Source organism: Phaenicophaeus curvirostris, chromosome 7 (genome assembly GCF_032191515.1).
Source record: "Phaenicophaeus curvirostris isolate KB17595 chromosome 7, BPBGC_Pcur_1.0, whole genome shotgun sequence".
In the NCBI taxonomy this organism is placed as follows: Eukaryota; Metazoa; Chordata; class Aves; order Cuculiformes; family Cuculidae; genus Phaenicophaeus; species Phaenicophaeus curvirostris.
The window spans coordinates 31,516,314-31,537,869 of NC_091398.1; the positions used below are offsets into that span (position 1 = coordinate 31,516,314).

General features: G+C 42.2%; 1 protein-coding gene across 13 annotated transcripts in view; it reads left to right on the forward strand.

The window, feature by feature from the left end:
* Positions 1 to 21,556, forward strand: part of KALRN (kalirin RhoGEF kinase) — a 514,381-nt gene that overhangs the window by 392,031 nt on the left and 100,794 nt on the right. For 11 of the 13 annotated variants that reach the window (XM_069861465.1, XM_069861454.1, XM_069861453.1 and 8 more), the window contains 2 exons: positions 17,898 to 17,927; positions 19,469 to 19,715. The exons of 1 other annotated variant lie outside the window; for it this stretch is intronic. In XM_069861465.1, the coding sequence (XP_069717566.1) occupies positions 17,898 to 17,927; positions 19,469 to 19,715 (277 nt within the window). The remainder of the gene's footprint in view (positions 1 to 17,897; positions 17,928 to 19,468; positions 19,716 to 21,556) is intronic. One more of the 13 variants, XM_069861456.1, reaches the window with a different exon arrangement.

The window sequence follows — 21,556 nt, forward strand, 5'->3', positions numbered from 1 at the left end:
AAACCAAACCATGAGAACATAAAAAAAGCACCTTCCTTTTATGAAAGTTCACAACAGCTTGGGGCACTCAGCACTCTTGAGACATAATTATGCTCTGCTCTGTTGCTAACTCTAAGGTTTTAATTATTTTGAAAACACATCTGTAATAGCATATACAAAAGCAACATGGTAACAATAACAATAAAGTTGTGTTGTGTTCTTGTTATAAACCCTTTGTTTTGGGGTTTACAATTTATGTGTTCTGGAACTGGATTATTGCCTCATAAAACAATGCAGCAGCCTTTTCTCATTTAGCTAGCCATCCATTTTTATTAGGGTGCTCTATAGAATGCTTACAATAATATTATAAAGGTGCAGAAGGTTCATTATTTCACAACAAGCAGCTAGCCAAGACCATTATTATTTTTACAACAGCCAGGCTTGCTATTGAAATACAGTTTTGATTATAACCCTTTTCTCCTCCTCTCTCTTTCTCTTTTGTCTACCAAAAGCAGAGATGTGCAATTGTTCCTTTACAGATTGGTTTTCCACTGCCCCACAAACATGTCATTTTCAGTGAAATGGGCAGATTATAATGGGAACAGATCAGTGATAATGCATTACTGGAATACAGCCATCCCCAAGAGAGTTTATAATAATATCCAGTCTTCCAAAGCTTTAAAATCTGCAATTTGGACAGCCTATAGCTCTAATATGGAATCTAGTTCTGAATTTTCCTTGCACTTACGGTTCTTTGATGCTCAATTATTGTTTGGGTTCTCCCTTCTCCGTCACGTTGCCATGACAACTGCCTTGCATAAAATCCGGTGTTCAGACAATACAGCCGCTCCTTTAGTGAGGGGCTCCAGGCTCGTAAAAGTTGAAATTGTTGCTCAAAGAGATTACTAAAGATTAATGACTCTGCTATAAGCACTGTAGAGCAAATCTCTGAAAATCATGGTAATTAAATAAAAAATATATGCAGGCGATGCGTTCTCTGAGTCAGAAATGTTGTCACCTACTGGGAGCGGTGGAGTTACCGTAAAAAACATCTGTGGGTATTATTTCTGCATATAGTTTCTTTATGCAAAATAGCTACAGTGTTTAATTAGCTGTGGTACGTTTTCTTCGTTTGTTGTGTGGTGGTAAATCAGACATGCTAACCAGTTTGTCCTGGGCTGGCACTGTGTGCTGGGCTGGTTCAGCCCAATGATCTCGTTGGTGAGACCAGTGCTCCGTTTCCAGCTCGTCATACTTCACGGGCATGTTACTGGTCGTAAGGAAGATTACTACAGAGCTGCTGCACGCTGCTTGTGCTGAATCATAAAACAGGGCTTGTTTCATGAGCCCGTTAAGCACATGCCCCTAATTTTAGGCATATGCTGTGCTCCTCTCCGTAGCAATAGAGTTAGCACTCGCTTGAGGTTAAGCGTATGTTTTTCAAGTCCTGCACTTGTTTGAAGGTCTTAAAAGTTGTGAACCTCACCAAGACAATTAATTAAATACATTGCTTGTATTTGCAAAATCTTAGCTATTTTCATATTCAGTAATAACATCTCTGTTATTGTATGCCGCATTAGTTGTCAGCAGCTGTCATGCAGCAGGATTTAAAACTATCTTAAAAGGAGTCAAAGAAAGGCATTTTGCTTTCCCCAAAGACAATAGCACACAGTTGGTTTAGAGTTTGCCTCCCTCTGAAGGTGAGCAAAAAGGCTCCAAAATCACATCTGTTCGAGAGCAGTGTATTGCAACCATATGTTACTAAAATCAGTAGAAACGTGTAGTAGGAAAAGCCTAGCTTAGAAAAAATCTCATGTATTCTAAGAGGATAAAAATATTAACTCAAACCAGATACATAAAGGCTAGGGCCATCTTTGTTCAGTGCAGCAGATCTTTCAAAATCTATTTCGGGGCTGCCTGCTGCACAAGATCTCTGTGGCCATCAGAAAACCTGCAAGTAGGAGGAATTCGTGTAGAACTCGAAATGCCAGACTGCTAAGCAAGGAAAGCATGCAGTCTGAAAGGGAACAATAATTCGTTTTGATATCTAAACCTGTTTTTAAATGAGCTGTTTGTATGTTAACTTCCTCAAATCACAAGCTTAGCCATCTGTTTCAGTTAATTAGTTAGCCTTTGGCTGAAGTTTAATCATTGTAGGAACAAGAGGTAGGGGAATCCGTAGTCCTAGAGGGTTCACGGGAACTATGCACATGAGACTGAATTTAGCACTAGGCCTCAGCACTTAAATAAAGGGCAAATCTGAGTTGCTGCAAAGGGTAATATCCCCGCCAGGGCAAGCATGCAGTAAGGCTGGTGTGGATTCCAGTTTAGTGAAATGTATTCTATTGCTCCTTGGAGATTCTATGGGTTTGTTTCCATCTCCAGGACGTGATCCTCTTTGAGGACTTCTAGATTCTTCCTTAATGGAGTGAGAAAAGCAATGACAATAAATACATTTGGCCTTGAAAACGTGCTAACCTGCTGTTCATGGCCAACTCTTCCAGCCTTCTACTGCTTGTGGTGAGCTGTCGGCCTGGGGTAACTTGTAGCAAAAACCTAAGCCGAGTTCAGGTAGCTGGGCCAGCCTTTTCCAATGGGGGTATTTCATGTCAATTGCTGCAAATTAGACACATATAAAATTTATAATGTGTGGGTGCCTGTGCACAGAAATTTAGCTTCCTTTGGTATTTACAGAATATAAAACAGTCCTCCTTGTTTAAGGCTAGGATGAACATTTCTGTCACATTAGGAAGGAAATCTTATTTCATTCTGCAGCTGCTATTTAAACAGTACAAGATCTCTTTATACTTAAGCAAAGTTCAAAACTAGATGTTTCGGACATCTGGTAACTATTATGGGCCATGCCTGCTAGTAGAGGTAATAAATTACAGCCAAGAAGAGAATCGAGTGTCTTAATAGTGGTTTTTGTTCTTTGCTTCAAAGTTTGCCCTCTTCCAGTGTTATCTGTTCTCTTTTTTAGCATGGTAGTCAACACACCCGCAAAGAACATTGTGCTGTGAGTGAGGTGGGTGGGATCCCAGTGGGACAAGGGTGACACCCTCTATTTTAAGTTAGGGGAAAAACAACAAACAGCTTGGCTTCTCTTTTCCAGAGCAGAGAGAAATTGAAATCAATCAAAAAAATGCACCCTCTGCGCTACGTGCCAAAAACAAGATGGGTGGTTCTAGCAGAATGTGGGAGAGAGGGCATTTCACTTTCCTGCAAAGGGAAGATAACAGATCAGCTTTCTCATTTGTCATGGAAACCTTTTGTCAACCCAGTAACAATGACGTCAAGGTGGCAGTGGCACAGAGACAGGGTTTGTTAATGTAACACACACCTGTTGAACTGCCAAGGGGAAGGTATGTCGGCTTTTACATTTTCCATCCCTGATTCTAAACATCTTTGGGTGAAGGTTTAGAAAATGTATTCAAGTCCCAGCATTGTTTTCCTGAGCTGTAACAGATTCATAGTGTAAGCAAGTTGTGCTGGTGGAGGTTTCACTCCCAGAGAAATCCTGCTAAGAGGGATTTGTGCAAGCAATACCGCTCTACAGATCTTCCTACTTTGGGTACCCGTTTGGAGGGTTGTGAGATCAGAGTCATACCTCAAAAGAAGAGCATGAAATTCCTTCAGTGTGTTTGCTGTGCTTGGGAGTTAAGGTTTTGCTAGCATTTACCATTTTTAGAAACACTTCTATGAAAAGGAAAAAAATGACCGTTTATTTGTTACCTCAGATGTATTCCTGTAGTGTAGAGCAATAAGCTGTAGCCCATTTTTGGAATAACTGGTTTTCTGCCAGTTTTTTAAGGTAAACGCTTTCGTGTTTAGTGTTGTTGACTGTCTATGCTTTCTTTCTGTAAAGTGAGATTAGATCACTTTTTCACTTCATCGTGTTGCTTTTGTGACTACCTTCCCATTTTTAGTAATCAAAAAAAGCTTTAACAATTTCTTTAAAAATAACCTGAGTTCTTTTCACAAGAAAAAATTATTAGCAGGGAAAGCAGTTTGGTTTTGCTGAACTGTTCATGTTTACTAGCAAAATCATAGATGATGTTTATGCAGGAGACACTGAATCAGTTAAAGAATTGCATTATGTCAGTAGTTGACGTAGTTTCTGTTACCATGGCTAAAATGTGAATTTGCATTAGTTGCATTTCTTGTCTATGGTAACACATTATAATTCTTATCCATTAAAATGTGCTGTCTTTATTGCTAAACAATATGCATGAAACCAAATATTTCCTATCATATAGTTTGTAAGAGGAGAAGCAAAGCCTATGGTATGGATGATGATTCAAATTATATTGGGTTGCAAATTTTAATTAAGGCTAAGAACAGTGGTCAGAAATGGAAAATGGAGTCACGCAATGTAAATGATGTTTACTATAGCAATAGGGACCAAATGTATGTAGTGGAGCCACTGAGCTGTAGAAATTTTTGCAAGAGAGAACCACCTGGAATTGTAATTTTTGAAATAGCCAATGAATTAAGGTAACTGTTCATGATAACCCATGTCATCCTAATAGAGACAAATCATGTCAAATGGATGCCAAGTTTCAAGGAGGCAGAAAAAATAAAACTGGGTGAGAAACATTTTGTTTAATGAGGAAGATAAAATTGTCCTTCATATGAAAGAAAGAAGGTTTAGCTACATTATGGGCCCCTCACCACAAGAAGGATGTTGAGGCTCTGGAACGAGTCCAGAGAAGAGCAACAAAGCTGGTGAAGGGGCTGGAGAACAGGCCTTATGAGGAACGGCTGAGAGAGCTGGGGTTGTTTAGCCTGGAGGAGGCTGAGGGGAGACCTCATTGCTCTCTACAACTACCTGAAAGGAGGTTGTGGAGAGGAGGGTGCTGGCCTCTTCTCCCAAGTGACAGGGGACAGGACCAGAGGGAATGGCCTCAAGCTCCACCAGGGGAGGTTCAGGCTGGACATTAGGAAAAAATTCTTCACAGAAAGGGTCATAGGGCACTGGAACAGGCTGCCCAGGGAGGTGGTTGATTCACCTTCCCTGGAGGTGTTTAAGGCACGGGTGGACAAGGTGCTAAGGGGAATGGTTTAGTGTTTGATAGGAATGGTTGGACTCGATGATCCGGTGGGTCTCTTCCAACCTGGTTATTCTATGATTCTATGATTAGTACTACTGCCACTAGGAACTTTGTGGCCAGAATACAATAAAAAGCCTTTACACACATCTTCAAAATAAGATGCAGCGTTCTTGCTACCAGTGATAAGGAAACTGAGAAATGGCAAAATGTAAACTCTGGTTTTGCAGGTGCTCCTTTTGCCTTCATCATTGATATCTGTCAGATGTGACTGTGGTTTCTGTAATGAAGTTGCCATGTGCTCGGTGGAGCACAGAGAGAATAAATAGAGACTGGGGAATGGAACCACATATTTTATTTCTCAGTGACCCGCATCCCTCTCTTCAGACATAAAACAGCTTCCCACTCCATACTGCAGAATCACAGGATCAAATGTTTCCACCAAATACTTAAATGCTTCTTCATTTTTATGGACTGCTTCTTGTTTTGTCCTCATTGCAAGTACTCACATCAGTCCTGACTCACAAAAGAACACAATTTACAGTTTAAGTCCTACTGATTTTCACTGAACTTTTGCATATGTGTGGGTGCTCTCCTGAATTAGACCTGCAGTATGTGCCTCTTGCACCAAATTCTTTGAATTCAGGGGGTTAGCATGAGACATTTGTTAGGGTACTGAAATGTCAGTTTTCCCCTCTGCTTTTCTTTCATGCTTTCTGTGCCAAATTGTTCTTCAAATCCTGCAATTTAGGAATTTTTATTTTAAAGAAGAAAAAAATTGGCAAAAAAAAAATTATCCTTGCTTTTTTTTTCTCGGTCATCATTCTTTTTAAAGCCCATTTTGCCAGAGAGTGGCTGGAAAGGCTGTGCTGCTCCAGCTGGCAGAGCACTCTTCACTTTTCGAGACCAGCAAACTCGGGGTCAGTTTTTGAAAACATTCAGGATGTGGCCAGTTTTTGATTGAGATAAACGGTAATCAAAGTTAGGCATTGAAAGCAGATTTCCTGCAACCCCAGGGAAGGAGCCGATCTCACTGGAATCAGAAAAAAAGAGATAGAAACAGTGTGAACTGAGATAAGTTATTTAAATGCTCTTAATAGCGTCACGACTTGCTAAGGCCTTGCATGTGAACCCTGAGAAGGAACGAAACATGTTTTGCATTGTATTTCCATAATTTTTGTGCAAAATTTGTCATTGAAAGAGCCACCAGATTATAATGCAATGTGTGGTGATGTAATGGTAAAATCCCTTTTAGAGCAGTAAAGGCTAAATCAAAGAATCATAGAATGCCAGATTGGAAAGGACATCAAAGATCATCTGGTCCAACCTTTCTAGGTGATGCATAGTTTAAATGAGATGGCCCAGCACCCTGTCAAGCTGAGCCTTAAAAGTGTCCAGTGTAGAGGAATCTACCACTTCTCTGGGGAGATTATTCCAATGTTTAACTGTTCTCATGATGAAAAATTTTCTTCTGGAATCCAGTCAGAATCTCCCCAGGAGCAAGTTATACCCATTACCCCTTGTCTTCTCCATGTGACACCTTGTAAAGAGGGAGTCTCCGTCCTCTTGGTAGACACCCTTTATGTACTGGGACATGGTAATAAGGTCTCCCCTAGGCTTATCCTCTAAAGGCTGAAAGTTCATCCTCTCCTTATCAAGGCTAAGTTCAGCTTCTCTTACTTCAAGCATGTTTTCCTTCCTCTTAGGTCTCATTCTGACAACCAGAGCATTTCAGCAGTTTCTTCTTTAGATTGAATAAGGGTTAATGAGTTTTGGACACACAGCTCTGCTACTGTATTGCCTGGGATAAAGGAGGTTTCTTACTTATTAGCTGTCACTATAATTCTTGTCCAAAATATGCTCAGATTTCCTAAAAGCAAACAGACGCTTATATCAAAAATCTTACATCATAGATGAAGGAATTATGAATTAGTGAAATGGAATTTATTACAGGAACACAATTCTGTGACTGGAAAAGGAGATATTCAGCCAAAGAAGTGCCCTGTTAGCCATTCATTTAAATAGGTGTGATAATGTAACGTTAATAGTATACAAATAAAAGTATGGCGGGCAGGCTGTGGGTGTTAAAGAGTAATAGTAAGTGGAGTTTAAGAAAGGTGCTGTAAAGTTTAATAATTTCTTTCTTTATTTTAGGATTCTCCCCTATGCAGTTTCAGAATTTTATCTCAGAGTGAATCACGATTTTGTACAGGAATTTCTCTGTTTCATTACAATTGCTGATCAGCACTGAGGGCTGTTTATTGACCTGATTAGTTACCACTACTGGTAATCACCATCTTCTTTTGTCCACCCTGAGGCCCTTGTTTTGTCATCTGTCCTCCATCTCTGCAGCTCCAGTTCTGCCACAGTCCTGTGCTTTTCCAGTGCCTCTTCCCCTCCATGCATGGGCTCCTGTTTTCCTTCTGGTCTGCAGCTAGGGTGCCATGAAATCCCTTGTTATTCCAGCTGAAAGAAAGCAAGCCACTTCCACTGTCAAGTTATGGACTCACTGTCTGCAATAGAATTTCTTACAGTTTATTTTTCCCGATTACTAGCAAAAAAACAAACGTAGTTCACTTGAGCACTTATCTTTTTATTTGCCAATTAAGGATGAGATAGAGATTTAGCCCAGGATTTTCTGAAGAAACCCAAAGGAAGTAAATGTTCAATTCACACTGAACTTCACTGACTTCAGGCTTTAACCGTCCTCTGTGCCTCTGAAATCCCAGCTCTCTAATTGAGTGGCCCTGAACACATCCTCCACATGGCTTTAGAGACACACTGGATATGGTAATGTCAAACATTAAGTGTACTTGGATCTCATGCTGAAAATTTTACACTCAGTTACCAACATTTTTTGTTTATTCTGAGCAGTGTTGCATTTCACATTGTCAAATACCCTGAAGATGTTAAAAGCTCAGCTAATATCTCCTTCCTTTGCACACATTGTGTGGAAAAGAGAAATTTGCTTTTGGGGAACAAAAGGAACACGTGCATCGGAGTTATGGGCAAACATAGATATATGTCTTTGAAAACTGAGGCCTCAATTGGTTGAACACATTCTAGCAAGAACAGAAGCAAACGTATTCATCCTGGAACCATTTAAATATAACAGTGAATGCACAGGGCTGAGTATTTTATCTGAAGCGTATTCAGCAAAAGAAATGAACTCAGAGCTGGAAAAGTACATATCAGTAGACCTTATTATTCCACTCATCCTTTGAGAAATTAACATAGCAAGTTCTTTCAGTCTCCTCTCAATCTTCTGCTTGTTTCTGCTGGACTTCATTGATCTATATTTAGTCGTCCCTGATAATGTGACATGACAGCAAACGTAAATTGCAAAGTCAATGAACATTTCCTTTCAGCTGACACAAAGCAAGTCAGATCAATGATGAAACTTTTTGTATTTATATTATTATTTGAAATAGAATCTATTATCTTGTTAGAAATTAAACAAAACACACAACAAAAAAAGTATGCAATCTTTTTTGTTGTTGTTGTAGTTAAAGGAGAATAGTTTTATAGGAGGAGTGTCCTCTGGGCATGCTTCAATCAACTCTATCAAACAGAGATGCCAAAAATGATAAAATTTAAAACCTGCAGCTGGTGGTTCCTTTGGGAGTCACATTATAGCAGTATGAGCAAAAGTGTTCCACTTCAAAAAGAGAAGCATACAAGTGCAGCCAAAGGCCTTTCAGTGATATTTTAGGTAAGCTGATCTGCATAAAAGCCATTGTAATCTCTTCTACTGCTCAGGTTTTAGGCAATATTCTTGTTTCATAATGCTGTTTCTTTGTGCACTGAAAACATCTGATTAGATGTGCCAGGCTCAGTCGTGCACCCCGTTACATCACTTAGCAAATGAGGTCACCACAAGTAAATAGAAGTATTATGGAGAGGAGAATGAAAGCCCCAGGACTTAAACTGTTAGAACTCAAGCTGAAACCCATTCCGATGGCTGAAAATGATGCAGCAATGCTGAAAAGGCTCAGTGGCTGCAATGAATGAGGCAAGCAATAGAGAGGACTCAAACACAAGTAATCATCTCCCTTGAGTTCATTTTTCCACAGTGCTAGATCAAGAGCATGGGCGTGCAATCATTGTGCAAACTCTCCTGCTCAGATTAGGCATTGCTTCACGTGGAGTTGATCCACGCAGCCTATTTGTAGCAGCGGTTGTGTATTTTCAAGTGATGATTAATTCACGTGGTGACTAACAAAGCTGGAGCATATCATTGTGATGAGACTTTAATATAACAAGCAAACTGCAGGCATTAGAAAAAACAAGTTGGGAGAGAAGGGTCTGTGGGATCACCTGGCTGCCTCCAGCCACTGCCAGATTAATTTCAACCACCTCATCCAAGCAGCGTCCAGAGGTTGTATCGCAGCCCCAGTTTCCTAAAGCGTAATTAAAATTTACTGGAAGGATTATTGCTCTCTGCTGCTGAAAATTCGTGGGCTGTATTGAGTGAGACAGAAATAGGCACTAGGTAGCCAGGCTTCGCTGAGCCCAGGCATGTGCCCAGCATGGTGCTGGGGCAGGGCAGTGCCCTCAGCCGTCACACATTCTTTCAGCCTGAGAACCAAGTGCCATCTAACAGCCACGCCAGTGACATGGCCTTTTTTTCCCCAATATGTACTAAATAACTTTGAAAATTCCTGCTCTGCAGTGTTATATCTGCAAGGGGAAAATCATTCCTCCTGATGCATTTTCTGTCATCTCAAATCTGCATTTGCCTTTATGTTCTGTTAGACCGACCGACTACTGAAAATCATTAGAAGAGGCTTATCCAAATCCACCTTTGAGGTAATTTGGGGCCTAAGGCCTTGGTTTATAGTAATGGGATGTAGGGATCAGCAATAAAAAAGAAAAATAGCATTTATTAAACCTGTAAAAAGGAAACTACTTGGAAAAGGAGAGGGATGCCAAGCTAGCCTCTCCAGCGATGGCAAAGAGGAGTCAGACAAACTGGACCATATGGCTTAAACATAGTTTGAATAATCTCTTCCAATTGAAAATAAAGCCAGTTTTATATGAAACATCTGTTCTGTGAATTCAGCAATTTGGGCAAAAAAACATCAGGGAATACTGTAAATCCTTCATCATGTTTTTGGTTTCTCTCTTCAGATCCTTACCCATTCTGAGGGGCTAATATCCCCGAAGGAGAGTGTTGTGGTTTCCTATGATGCCACCAAGCATCAGCGTAGGCTTTTGCATTTTGGTACACTACACTGCCCATCCATGCTGCCCTCTGCTATCCAGCCTTTATTGCAAAATCGTGCGTGTCTTAGGAGAGCCCAGAGCACCTGAGCCAGATTAGTGATGATCAGCAATGAGGGGGCAGTGCTGGAGCTGCCCTGGGCTGAGACAGAGGAGGGCAGATCCTTCCTTCAGCCTTGTGCATTGGGAGTTGGGCACGACTCTCTGCTGGGGAGAGTATCTGCCTAACATAATCAGGCCCAGACGGACCTAAACCACAAGTGTACTTACCCGCTAAATCATGATTCCTGCGTGCTAGCAGAGGTAAAGAAGGCAGTGCAAGATTATCGCTTTTCTGCCTTCACACACTCTCTTCTTGCAGAAGGGCCATAACAGAAAAACAGCCTTGAAGCAGTCGCCAACTGCTCGTCTTTGAAATGTCTGCATTTTTATTTGACAAAGGGAGGGAGATCTGTTGCAGGTACTATTTGAAATTGTGTCACTTTCATAACTCCATTAAAAGTGTAAATGTGCAGACATCAACATATCTCTCCAAATAATTATCTAGATTATAAAGGCAATATTATCTGGGGCCATGTGTATCAAGCAAATTTGATCCAGTGCACCAACTGAGATTCACTTTGTTCTAAAACATCCCTAGGGTGATCTTATTGCACTTTTCCTTTTATCATTTGTCTCCTTCTCAAGAGGACATCAATCTGAGGTCTCTCTTCTTGTTGTTGTGAGCCATTGTTCCTACTTCTTCAGTAACTATTTTTATTTCAGTGTAATTTAAAAGCAGCGGTGGCTTATCAGGGACCTGTAGGTCCTAATCATTCCCTGACATTGAATCAGGGACACTGTAGGTTTTCTACTGACAACAAAATAGTGGGGTTCATAGTCAGCTGGAAACACTGTCTGAGGGGGAAACAGAACATTATTTGATTTCTCCCTTCCCAAAACTCTGGTCAGGGCAGAACACACTGGTTAGATAAAGGCAGATGTGTACAGTGCCCACCTTTTGGCCTCGCAAAGTGTGCTTGTCCCTTGTCTTTCTTAAACTTCTGTTGAACTTGAATTCTCTTTATACAGTGGTAACATGTATGTGACACAGATAACTGAGTTTCTGTTTTAAATTCATCAGCTGTGTAGAACTGTTACTGTGCACACTTTGCCTGTGCTGTTTGTACCAGGGGATGTTTCACAAAGTTCCTGAGGCCAGAATACATCATCAGATTTTGTGTACTTGCTAGTAGTGTCTTGGCATGTCTGATGAATCATCTGTTGATTGACACCCTTGACCTCACAGGTCAAGATTGTCCGCTTTGCTCACACTGTGCTGGCCATATGAAAGAGAGCAACTGGTCAGTAGCCCTAATTGCACTCTGTCCTTGTGCTTTTATTAACCCTGGGTGAGTTTTAAGCATCTTGTGGCTGTGAAATATGGCAGGTGGGGGGATTAAGCAGGAGCGTTTCAGCCATCTGCCTTTCTCACCTGCTGTAAGACTGGTAGCAAAGGGGTTTGGAGCCAGTTGTGCTGGTTCTGTGTCACTGAGGAAACACAGATTATATCTGCTCCATTTTGTGCTTCTCCGGGGAAGGGAAAGGAATAGAACTTGGATACCACATCTCTGAACCAAATGCCATGAGAAAACCTTCAGTCTTATAGGATAAAACACAGATTGATGCTCTGGTTCAATTCATTGAGTGAAACAAAGCAAGTCTGGTCATTTTAATCTTCAAAAGCATTTTTTATAGTTGAAAGTACTGTTTAATTTGAGTCAACTTTAGTCTTACTTTCTGGAAAAAAGGCTCCAGAAATAATTCAGACAGCCTCATTCAAGCTGTTCTGCAGATGTCAGCATGTGCTTGAGTCCAAATTCCAGCACAACCAGGATATGGTTGTCTAGTAGGGACTCCAGCAAGAGATGCTGGACAGGAAAGGTATGTGCTATTTGAGATCATAACACCAGATTTCCTTTCTGTTAGCGTATTTATATGTCCCATGTGCCATCTCTGTCTCTTCTTCCTGCTGTGGAATAACTTACTGTGTCTTGATTTATGAAATGCTGCACATCCAGATGCCTGTCTTGTTATCTCCTTGCCTAGAGGAGCAAAGCTGGTACGTTTGGGATACAGGGCTATCACTATGATCCCAGCCATGTGTGTAACTATTTGCTTAAATATAAAGAGACTTCCTGGTGAAGTTCAGGCCACGTTCCTCTTTGTTTGGTTAGATAAAACAGTAAGGGTGAGAACAGCAACCCCATCTTAATGGAAGATGGGTAGAGGAGCCCGAGGACCAAGGAAGACTCAGAGCTGAGCCAGGTATTATACACTGAATTTCCAATTCTCAACTCAATCTGGAGCAATTCTGCTGACTGTAATAGGTTATCTCTGGTTTGGCTCATAGTTCCTAAATTACAGTCTGTCCCCATAGAAACACCTCCATACTGATTCAACAAAGCATTCACCAGAATTACCAGAGCTGTCAGCTTAGCATCCTTGAGAGCAGTAGAGGCTTTAGGGGGAGGAATGTGGGTGACTCGGTGTTCACACTCCAAACAGAACCTGTTACAAAGTAAGAAAACTGAAGCAATTCTCTAGAGCTGAAATTCCTCAAAAGCTTCTTCTGAATTTGTTCTCACTCTCTAACCTCCAAGCAGAAAGAAAATCTCTACAAAATCACAGAGATTTTCACAAAGGACTCCACAGACTTTAAGATTTCTCACGTCTGTCCCCCAGCTACAGTGACAGCTCCAGGATCTGTTTCAGTGCAGACAGATTCAGTCTAATAGCTCTTATTCACTTTCCTTAATCTTGTGATAAGAATGTAAATGCCATTTCTGCTCCCACTGCCTCTCTCACCCTCTTGAAATAGGCTGTTTATGGTGACTAAATGCTTCTATTGAAAACTGGCTGTCATCCAAAACCACGTGGGCAGAAAGCCTAAGAGCAACAGAAAACTAGCAATTTATATTAGGATACAGTGCTGCACCACACAGAATGCTTTGTCTAAACTAGCAGATCTCTGTGTCCTATTGAATATATGTAAATAACCAGCTAGTGTGGATTTTTACAACAATGTTGGCATATTTCAAAATACTTAGATACTCTGAGTAGCCTTTCTGAGCTTGGTAGATTCATTCTCCATTGCTGATTTTTGACAGAAAATCCAATGTTGGCTTGAAGTTTGTACTGCAGAGTAAACAACATCTTACCTATCTGAAATATACTGGGTTATATCTACATCTATAGATGCTGTGCACTGTTGATTCTGCTTCTGAATAAGATTTTATGATTTAAAAACATACTGAAGGGAAAATCAAGGCAGGATTTTAAGAGCAGAAAAAAGAAAAGGAGATAAATATGAATGAAAGATGCAGCAATTTTAGTAACAGAATACAGTGGATAATTAGGGTATTGGGTTGGACTGGGCATGGTTCTTTACATTATGATATATTTGTAAATAGTTCGATAGTGGATGAGGTGCTGCGGGGCATGGTTTAGTGATTGATAGGAATGGTTGGGCTCAATGATCCAGTGGGTCTTTTCCAACCTAGTGATTCTATGATATTGTATGAGAGGATACTCATGTTATGTACTGACAGAGCATCTTTGGCACTCATGAGGCCTTAGGTCAGACAAATGACAATCTGTAGGCTTTGGCAAAGGTACAGCAGCTTGAACTTACGGTGTTTTCAGACAGCGTGATACCCTAAAGGAGTTGATACAAAGGTGAGAAATAGGTAAAATACACTGACATTTATTCTCCTGTTCTCTTTACTTCTCGGTTGTGAGAAGAGTAGTAAACTATAGGCATGTTTGGAAATGAGGAACCCCAGGTATAACTGATTTGTGTATGGCACTTGGCAGTGAGAGGCAATGATTGGCAGTGAGATTGCCTGAGCTGTAGTTTCCCCTCAGCCCCCAGCCTAGGGGTTCAAATACAGCACTAAGCAACAGGAACAGCTCACATACATGCAGCATCTGCCCGAGGGCTGGCTGGGAGGAGACTGTAGCATAAAAACGCTGGCTGTGGTCCAGCTCACAGGGACTTGGTGAGCATCAGATATGGTTCCCTGACAGAACAGGTAGCCAGCCCATCCCTGTAACGTGCCCTCACGTGTCACAGACCACAATGAGGTTTGCAAGCCTCTAATAAACTTAAGACCTTAATTGCAAAAGGGCTAAAGTCTTAAACAGGGCACTGTGCCACAGATGGGAAGACAGAACATGCCAGTGTTTTGCACCCTTGTAGAAACCGATGCTTGAAATGCTGCTACGTTTGATGAAGTAGCAGGTATTTCTTCACTTCTGCTGACATGAAGAACACAGCAGCACTCTTATAAGTTCTCTGCCTCTCAGAATCTGGTTCACATTTTAGAACTAATGTGAGATCCACTGTGATTTGCAAGATAAACCATTTATTTACCCATTCAATAAGTGCCTGAGGAATCCTTCTTCAGACACCTATTTTGCAAATCCCTGCTTACTCTGTTAGAGAGCTATTCATTCCCACTTGCAACTGGAGTGGATTTAGTGCTACTTAAGATCTATTTTACAGGGAAGGAAGGACAGCCTGTGACCTGACAGGTCTTTTCTATCTGCAATATAATGATAAATATGCCTCTGATGTTCAGTCTTGCTTCCTCTGGCTGCTGCTTTGTGGCTGGAAACTAAACAGATGCAGCATTGACAATGCACTCACGCTACAATTCAGGAAAGACCATCTCAGACATAATCCTGCCCTAACTGTAACCTGCTGGTCCCTGGAGCTGAGGTGTCTCCTGCCTTGGAGCAGCCTGGATGCCCCTGCACCAGGATGTGACCGTGCTTGGGGTCATTTTGCTGGCTTGCACTTCACCCTCTCTCATAGCCAACAGGCACTCCGTTGGGTGTTTCCAGAAGCAAAAATGCTCATGTAAGTCATGACAAAACTCATTCACCAGAGTCAGTGTCTGACATAAACTGCTAGCACTGATACTCAGAGGTTACTCATTGAGCAGTGTCTTGTGTAAAGAAGCGAGTTTCCAGTTGCTGTGTGGCTGGGTCCCTGCTTGCACAGAGCAAGGTTCTATTCTAGCTCAGGTTTGATCTGTTTTCTACCTGATATGAAAACACTCACTGGAAGTACAGTGATGCATTTTAGCTCAGGCATGAGAGAACATAGAGGGTGGGAGATGTTTTACTGGTGGCAGGCAGCTTGGAGATGGGCTGAGGCTCCTGCTAGCTGCTTTCAGGACATACGGCGCGTCTGCTCTGGACTGCTTGGGGCTCTCTTGCTTCCTCATTTCATTTTGCTATTTGCTTCTGCCGTTTCATTTTCTCCTCAATATTAAGGCTATTGCTTGCTGTGTAATTCATTGGATTTGTCCATGTGTCAGATCTTTCAGCTATGCCTTGTGGTCTGCAAAGACAGGTTGCATTGTTATTTTATTTTAATGTCTCTTCCTGATCTTGTTGCACCATACACAGATTAGAGTGCTGTCTGGGTTTTAAGTACATCCAGTCAGTGGCTTAATAGTCGTTTTTATCACAGGAATAATATGTGTACACTACATGTTAAAATATGAAGCCATTTACCTGTGAAGTTCAACCTTAAGGGCATTCTCTATCTTCTTTCTCTTACAAACCAAATGCAATATGTGTGAGAAACCAGCAGCCCATCTGTATAACAATTTGCATGTTCTGAGATAGAGAGAAGCATGATGTACTTCTCTGAGATTGGAAAATTACTCTCTCAGAACAAATTAAGTAACTAATAGCTTGAGGGATCTCTTCATAGGTGAAAGGTTTTCTGTCACTGGGAATCAGACGTATCTGCATTATTCCTCAGTGGCTTACAATTTGTATACATATTTGATAATATAAGCTTTCTAGAGACATTACTTTGCTATGGGTTAATTTGGTAAGTAAATGTTCTTGTGGTATGTAAGAAAAGGCATGGTAAGTGCTTGGAAGTCCTTGGAAAAAGGAAGGAGCTCGTTTTAAGTTCTTTGTGGCTGGCACCTAAAAATTATCTGTGGGTCCCTACCTAAGCTAACAGCTTGCACCTACCATCTGCACTTCTAAAAGGGAACCTGCTTAATCCCTCCTGAGAAAGAGGTGGTCTTTCCCTGGAAATATATTGATTTAGCAGTGGCTTCTCCAGTAGTGAGTTGGAGCATGGGGAATCTCTGGTCCATGTTTCCATCAAGAGGATGTTGGAGGAGCAGGTGATATAAATTAATACTGCATCTAGAAAGCTGAGGAAGGTTTGCTCCCTCACTCACATATCATAGGTAGGCTTCTAAAGATGAGGGGGAGTCGGGGGGAGAATACCTCCCGTGCTGAGGAAGACCTTGATCACACCAGGTGCCAAGCAGGTCCAGAGAGGATGATTATTTGCAGTCTTCATTATATTAAATAGCCATTTTTAATGAAATCAGATGAGACATGAGCTTGGAGCTAGATGGTACCTAAGTATCATGGAGCACATCTGCCTCTGATGGGATAATGTTTACAGGTGTTGCCCAAACTGAAGTATTGTTTGTGTCACAGATGTTTAGTTATTTGAGAAGAGATTGACAAAGCCCTGTGATAGACTGAGTTTAGGTTAGCTGCCCCTTAGGCTAATGTAGGGCAGTAGCATTGCAGGCAGGGACCAAGGAGCTGCTTAACTGATCCTCAGGGATGCTGGGCTGATGCTCTACAAGAGGCACCTTGCTAGTCCTAGACTTTCCCAAGTGCTGCCTTCACCAGGCCTTTTTCCCTGGGATGTTTCAGGCTGTTTCACATTTCCTGCTTAAGAAATAAAAGAAGACTTATTTTTCAAATATAATCCCAAATCATCTAAAGATTTTTTTTTAGTATTCTTGAACATCCTCTGCCCATATCATTGGAAGCGATGGTGAGTCTTGGAATCCCGTCTGAAACAGCTCATTCATGCTCAGACGCTGCACAAGGTACTTAGAGAAGGACTGAAGACAGTGAATTCTTTAGCAGTGTGAATTCTTTATAGCAAATCAGCTAGCTGTGTGATGGCAAACACGGACACCTAGTGGTACTCGAGTGCAGGACATGTAGATGCTTTAGATTTGTCTCTGAAGCAGGGGTAGATATAGCAATGTTTGTTCACATTTTTCCCTAAAAGGAGGAAAGAATTGATTATTTTCAGAGAAAGTATCATAGATATCATAAATTGAAGGATAGCATATTTACCTAGCAAAGGTTAGTGGAAGAATTAGAGGAAATTAATCACATTTGGTAAGATGTGTCAGTGTATTTACTAAGAAGTAATCAAGTATCTTCTTATGTCTTAAATGTATCGCACCAGATGACGTATTGGATTTTCTACTCTTCAAATTAGTCCATAGCAAAGAAACCTCGGTGAATATTACAGCAATATCATATTCTTACCATACCTGTGAATGTTTGTATTCCAGTTATGGGGAGGCTATGTCAGCATGATGAACAGTGGGTTTGCTGATAAACTGCATAGCTAGGTGCTAAACTGAATTTTTCTGTGTTTTCATCAACCCACTGAGCTCTTTCTGCCAGGGTTAATGCCAGCATGTTGTCTGAATGGCCTTGAATAGCTGCCATGGTTTGGTTTGTTTGGTTTTTTTCTATTTATTTACAAATAATCTTTCAGAGAACTATTTCCTTCTTCTTCCCCAAATCTAGCATTTCGTCTACGGCAGAGACACAGGACAGGTGAGAACCAGTCCTTGTCCACTGACCTTTTTCTGTAATTGTGATTATTGCCTCGGTGAATGGGATTTCTCTGACATCTGCATTGGAAACAAAACCCCCCTATGCCAGTGAGAGGGGAGGCTGTTCCCGTGGGAGTGTGCATTCAGGGCTGCTTGAACTAAGATAAGGGATTTAGAGATTGTACCAACTGAAGAGTGAAGTCTGTAGAGATGAGCGCACTCTCCTCAAGTGCTCCACTATTGAAGCTGATAAGCAGATCCCTATTCTCACTGATTTCACAGACATACTCAGTGTCTTACAAGATTTCTCCCAATTTGGTTGGATTTATAAGTAGTTCATATAGAAACATTTTATAATATGCTTCAGTTTAGCTTCATATGCTAAGAAAGTGAGGTTTATGGTATTACACTGCTTTGAATCATCTTGTTTAATCTTCTAATCTTAATAACTTTTTAATCACTGGACTAATTTCAAACAAATTTGACACTGACCTGAAAGATTCTCATGTTTCAGGGTGAAGGCAATGCAAAAAGGAGAAGGACCCAAAGGGGGGCCCTGATGACAGGCAAACTGCAAGAAACTCACACTGCAGAGCAGTGTTAAGGTTCCTCACACCATAAAAACTCAGATTGGTGCTCATACCTTTTTAGACACCAAGAATAAGCCTTTGAGATCCAAATCTGTAAGAAAACAAGCTTCGTTAGCTCTGCTGCTTGTGTAATCACTGCTTGTGTTTTGTTCTGCTGTATACACAAGCACTTATATATCCGGTCTCTGGTTATATAGAGACTATGATTAAACAGGGAGCAGTATTGTTCGTTGAGAGTCATGAGGTGTGGGGCTGAAGGAAAGCAGCAGGTTGCCAGCACTCACTGCGGAAGCAAGATGATACATTTATTCTTAGATACAAATCCTGGAAGTCAGCATGTAATCAATCACTCTGCGTTTATGTATTTACACCTCTGTTTTCCATCAGAGAGCATGAGAGGAGCTTTTCTGATCTGCTCAGTCAGGATTCTCTAGTCTTCCAAGAGGGCCCCAGAGCAAGTTGGGGAAGATGAGGGCATGTTTCTTGTCTTGCGAAAAACTACCTGTGCCCTTACTGTACTGGCAGCATGTGGGAATGTGTCCAACTCATGCTGTAGAGGAGTGAGGTGGAATTTGTCCTGCCACAAGGCATAGTGCCAAGGCAGCCGAGGCTATTGCTGGTCTAGAAAGTCACCCCAGAAACTAAAGCAAGAAAAAAAGCAAGGTTTCTGATGGACACCCACAGCTAGAAAAGTCACAGTTAGAAAATTCACCCACAGCTAGCACACAAAAGGTTACTGGGTGGGTAGCTTTGATTTCTCTCATCAGCCCGGCAGAATCAATAAGAAGGGCCACATCATGTTGAACTTTGACAAAAGAAATGATTAACTTGGCTTCTAAGGAATACAAATCATGTCTTTGCCAGTGTAAATATGATACAAAGATGATTGCCTTCATCCTGCCTTCTCTAACTCCTTTTCCTGTTCTTTTTGCTTTCTGTTGAACCTGGGCAGTTGTCTGGAGGCTATGAACTAACCGTGGTGCTCCAGGACTTCACCGCGGGCCACAGCAGCGAGCTGAGCGTTCAGGTGGGGCAGACAGTGGAGCTGCTGGAGAGGCCAAGCGAAAGGGCGGGCTGGTGCTTGGTCCGCACCACGGAACGGAGCCCACCTCAGGAGGGTCTGGTCCCCAGCAGCGCGCTCTGCATTTCCCATTCCCGCAGCAGCGTGGAGATGGATTGCTTCTTCCCTTCAGGAAAAGGTAGGCAACAAGCCGGCAGGTTTAAAACTGTTTTGGATTTCCCCTTTTGTATCATGTAAGTGCAAAGCTGCTTGGGCTGCTCTTGCAGTCAGTGTGGGTAGAAGGCTGTTTAGTCATTAGTAAGTTTTGTTACTAGATCTCTGTGAACGGGCACAGCACTAGCCTAAGTCCATTTCCATGAATCAATGTTTGTACGTGTGTGTCTCTGCTGTGTGGCAACCGTTGTCTTGAGATTCTGGGCAAGGCCTTTAAAAAACAAAGGGACTGGTTTAGTGCCTAAAATCCTAGAGGGAGGTAAAGGCATGTTGAATATACACCCAGGATGCCCAGAATTGTGGTTATGTTCTTTTGTGAGTGCCACAGTGCACTCTAGTGCATGGTCTTTTAGTATGTCTATTATAGCAAACAAGCCACCAGTGAGTACTGGTACACTCTACTGTCTCAGGATTTGGAGATATTGTGTGTAATGGCACAGCACAATGTTGAAAGGTTTCTTTACAATTAGCATGCAAGAAAACATGTCCCTGGTATTATTGTGAGTGCTTGGGCTTCACCTGCAATGGATGGTGAAATATTGTTCGTCTTTGTGGTGTCCGTAGCCTATTTAGTTCATGTTCTGTTCTGAGCAATGTGTGTCCTGCATATAGCGTCCATGCGACTAGGTGTAGGAGACACTCCAGACCGGCAGACCAGAACTAGTTCAGTTCAGCATGGCCAGAGCAGGTTTCTTTTTTGGCTGCATCCCTACTTTTGGCTGCACACAATGCAAGTAAGGTCCAGGAAAGGCTCCTGTTGTCCCACTCCTGACTTCAAGCCTGCAACCTGAACTGGCATTTTAATTTTTTTCCCCTCTCTGCATTAAGGGCAATAGAATTTGATCTGTTCTTGTTTAAGCAATTTCAGCTTCGTGGGTTTGTTTGTTTTGAGAAAAAACATTGAATCCGGGCTGTAGTCTGTCCCTGCTCCCTGCCTGCAGTCCCACTGAGGAGGCTGGGACTGGGTCACAACCCCAGGACAGAGCAGCATGGTAGAGCCAGGATCTGCAATCAGATTTAAGCTTGAAGAGCCATCTGATCCAAACCTGTGGGAGGACAGATGAGCTATTCCTCTCTGATTTGATCCCCTCAGCAGGGCTTTTCTGGTTAGGTGCTTCCGCTTGCCCTGCTTTGCAAGAAGGAGGAGATGAAGTCAGTGCTGGCTGTCTGCTCCGTCTGCAGTGAGAACTCCAAACTCACCGCGCGCTTTTTAGACCCGCTGCCACCTCTCCTCCCTGCTGCGGGCCCAGGGCCCTACCCTGCTTCTGCTGCCACAGGAGCCTGTCCTAGTCCTCAGCTCTTCCCCGAGAAGCACTGCAGTTGCTTACATGCAAAAGAAGTCTGTGAATAAACAGAAAACTAAAGCTGAAAATCAGCGTGATCTGCGTAAGAGCAGTCACTGCCTGGCATGACTCATAGGAAGGCAGAGACGTGTCTGCTGGGTGCATGGTCCAGCAGTTGGACTTGGGTGCTCTGCTGAAGTACACTGCGAGACGCCACTCAAACTTCATTTGATTGTGCTGGGTTGTAGAGCTTTTCCTCAAGTGAAACAGAATTAAAAATTGCAGGAGTAGGCTGTGGAAAGGGAGGCAGGAGATCCTGAGGAAGATGGAGACATGGTGAGGGTGGGGTTAAGGGCTCCAGGGGACACGAGGACTCTACTTGTGACAATATTGTGTGATTCAGGGCAGAATCGCACTGTAGGTGTGGCACGGTGGGCACAGTGCCCGGCTGTGGCTGTTGGACCAAAGCTGACCGATGCCTGGAAGCCACCAGGCTGTGTCAGCACAGCACCGAGCCTGCACT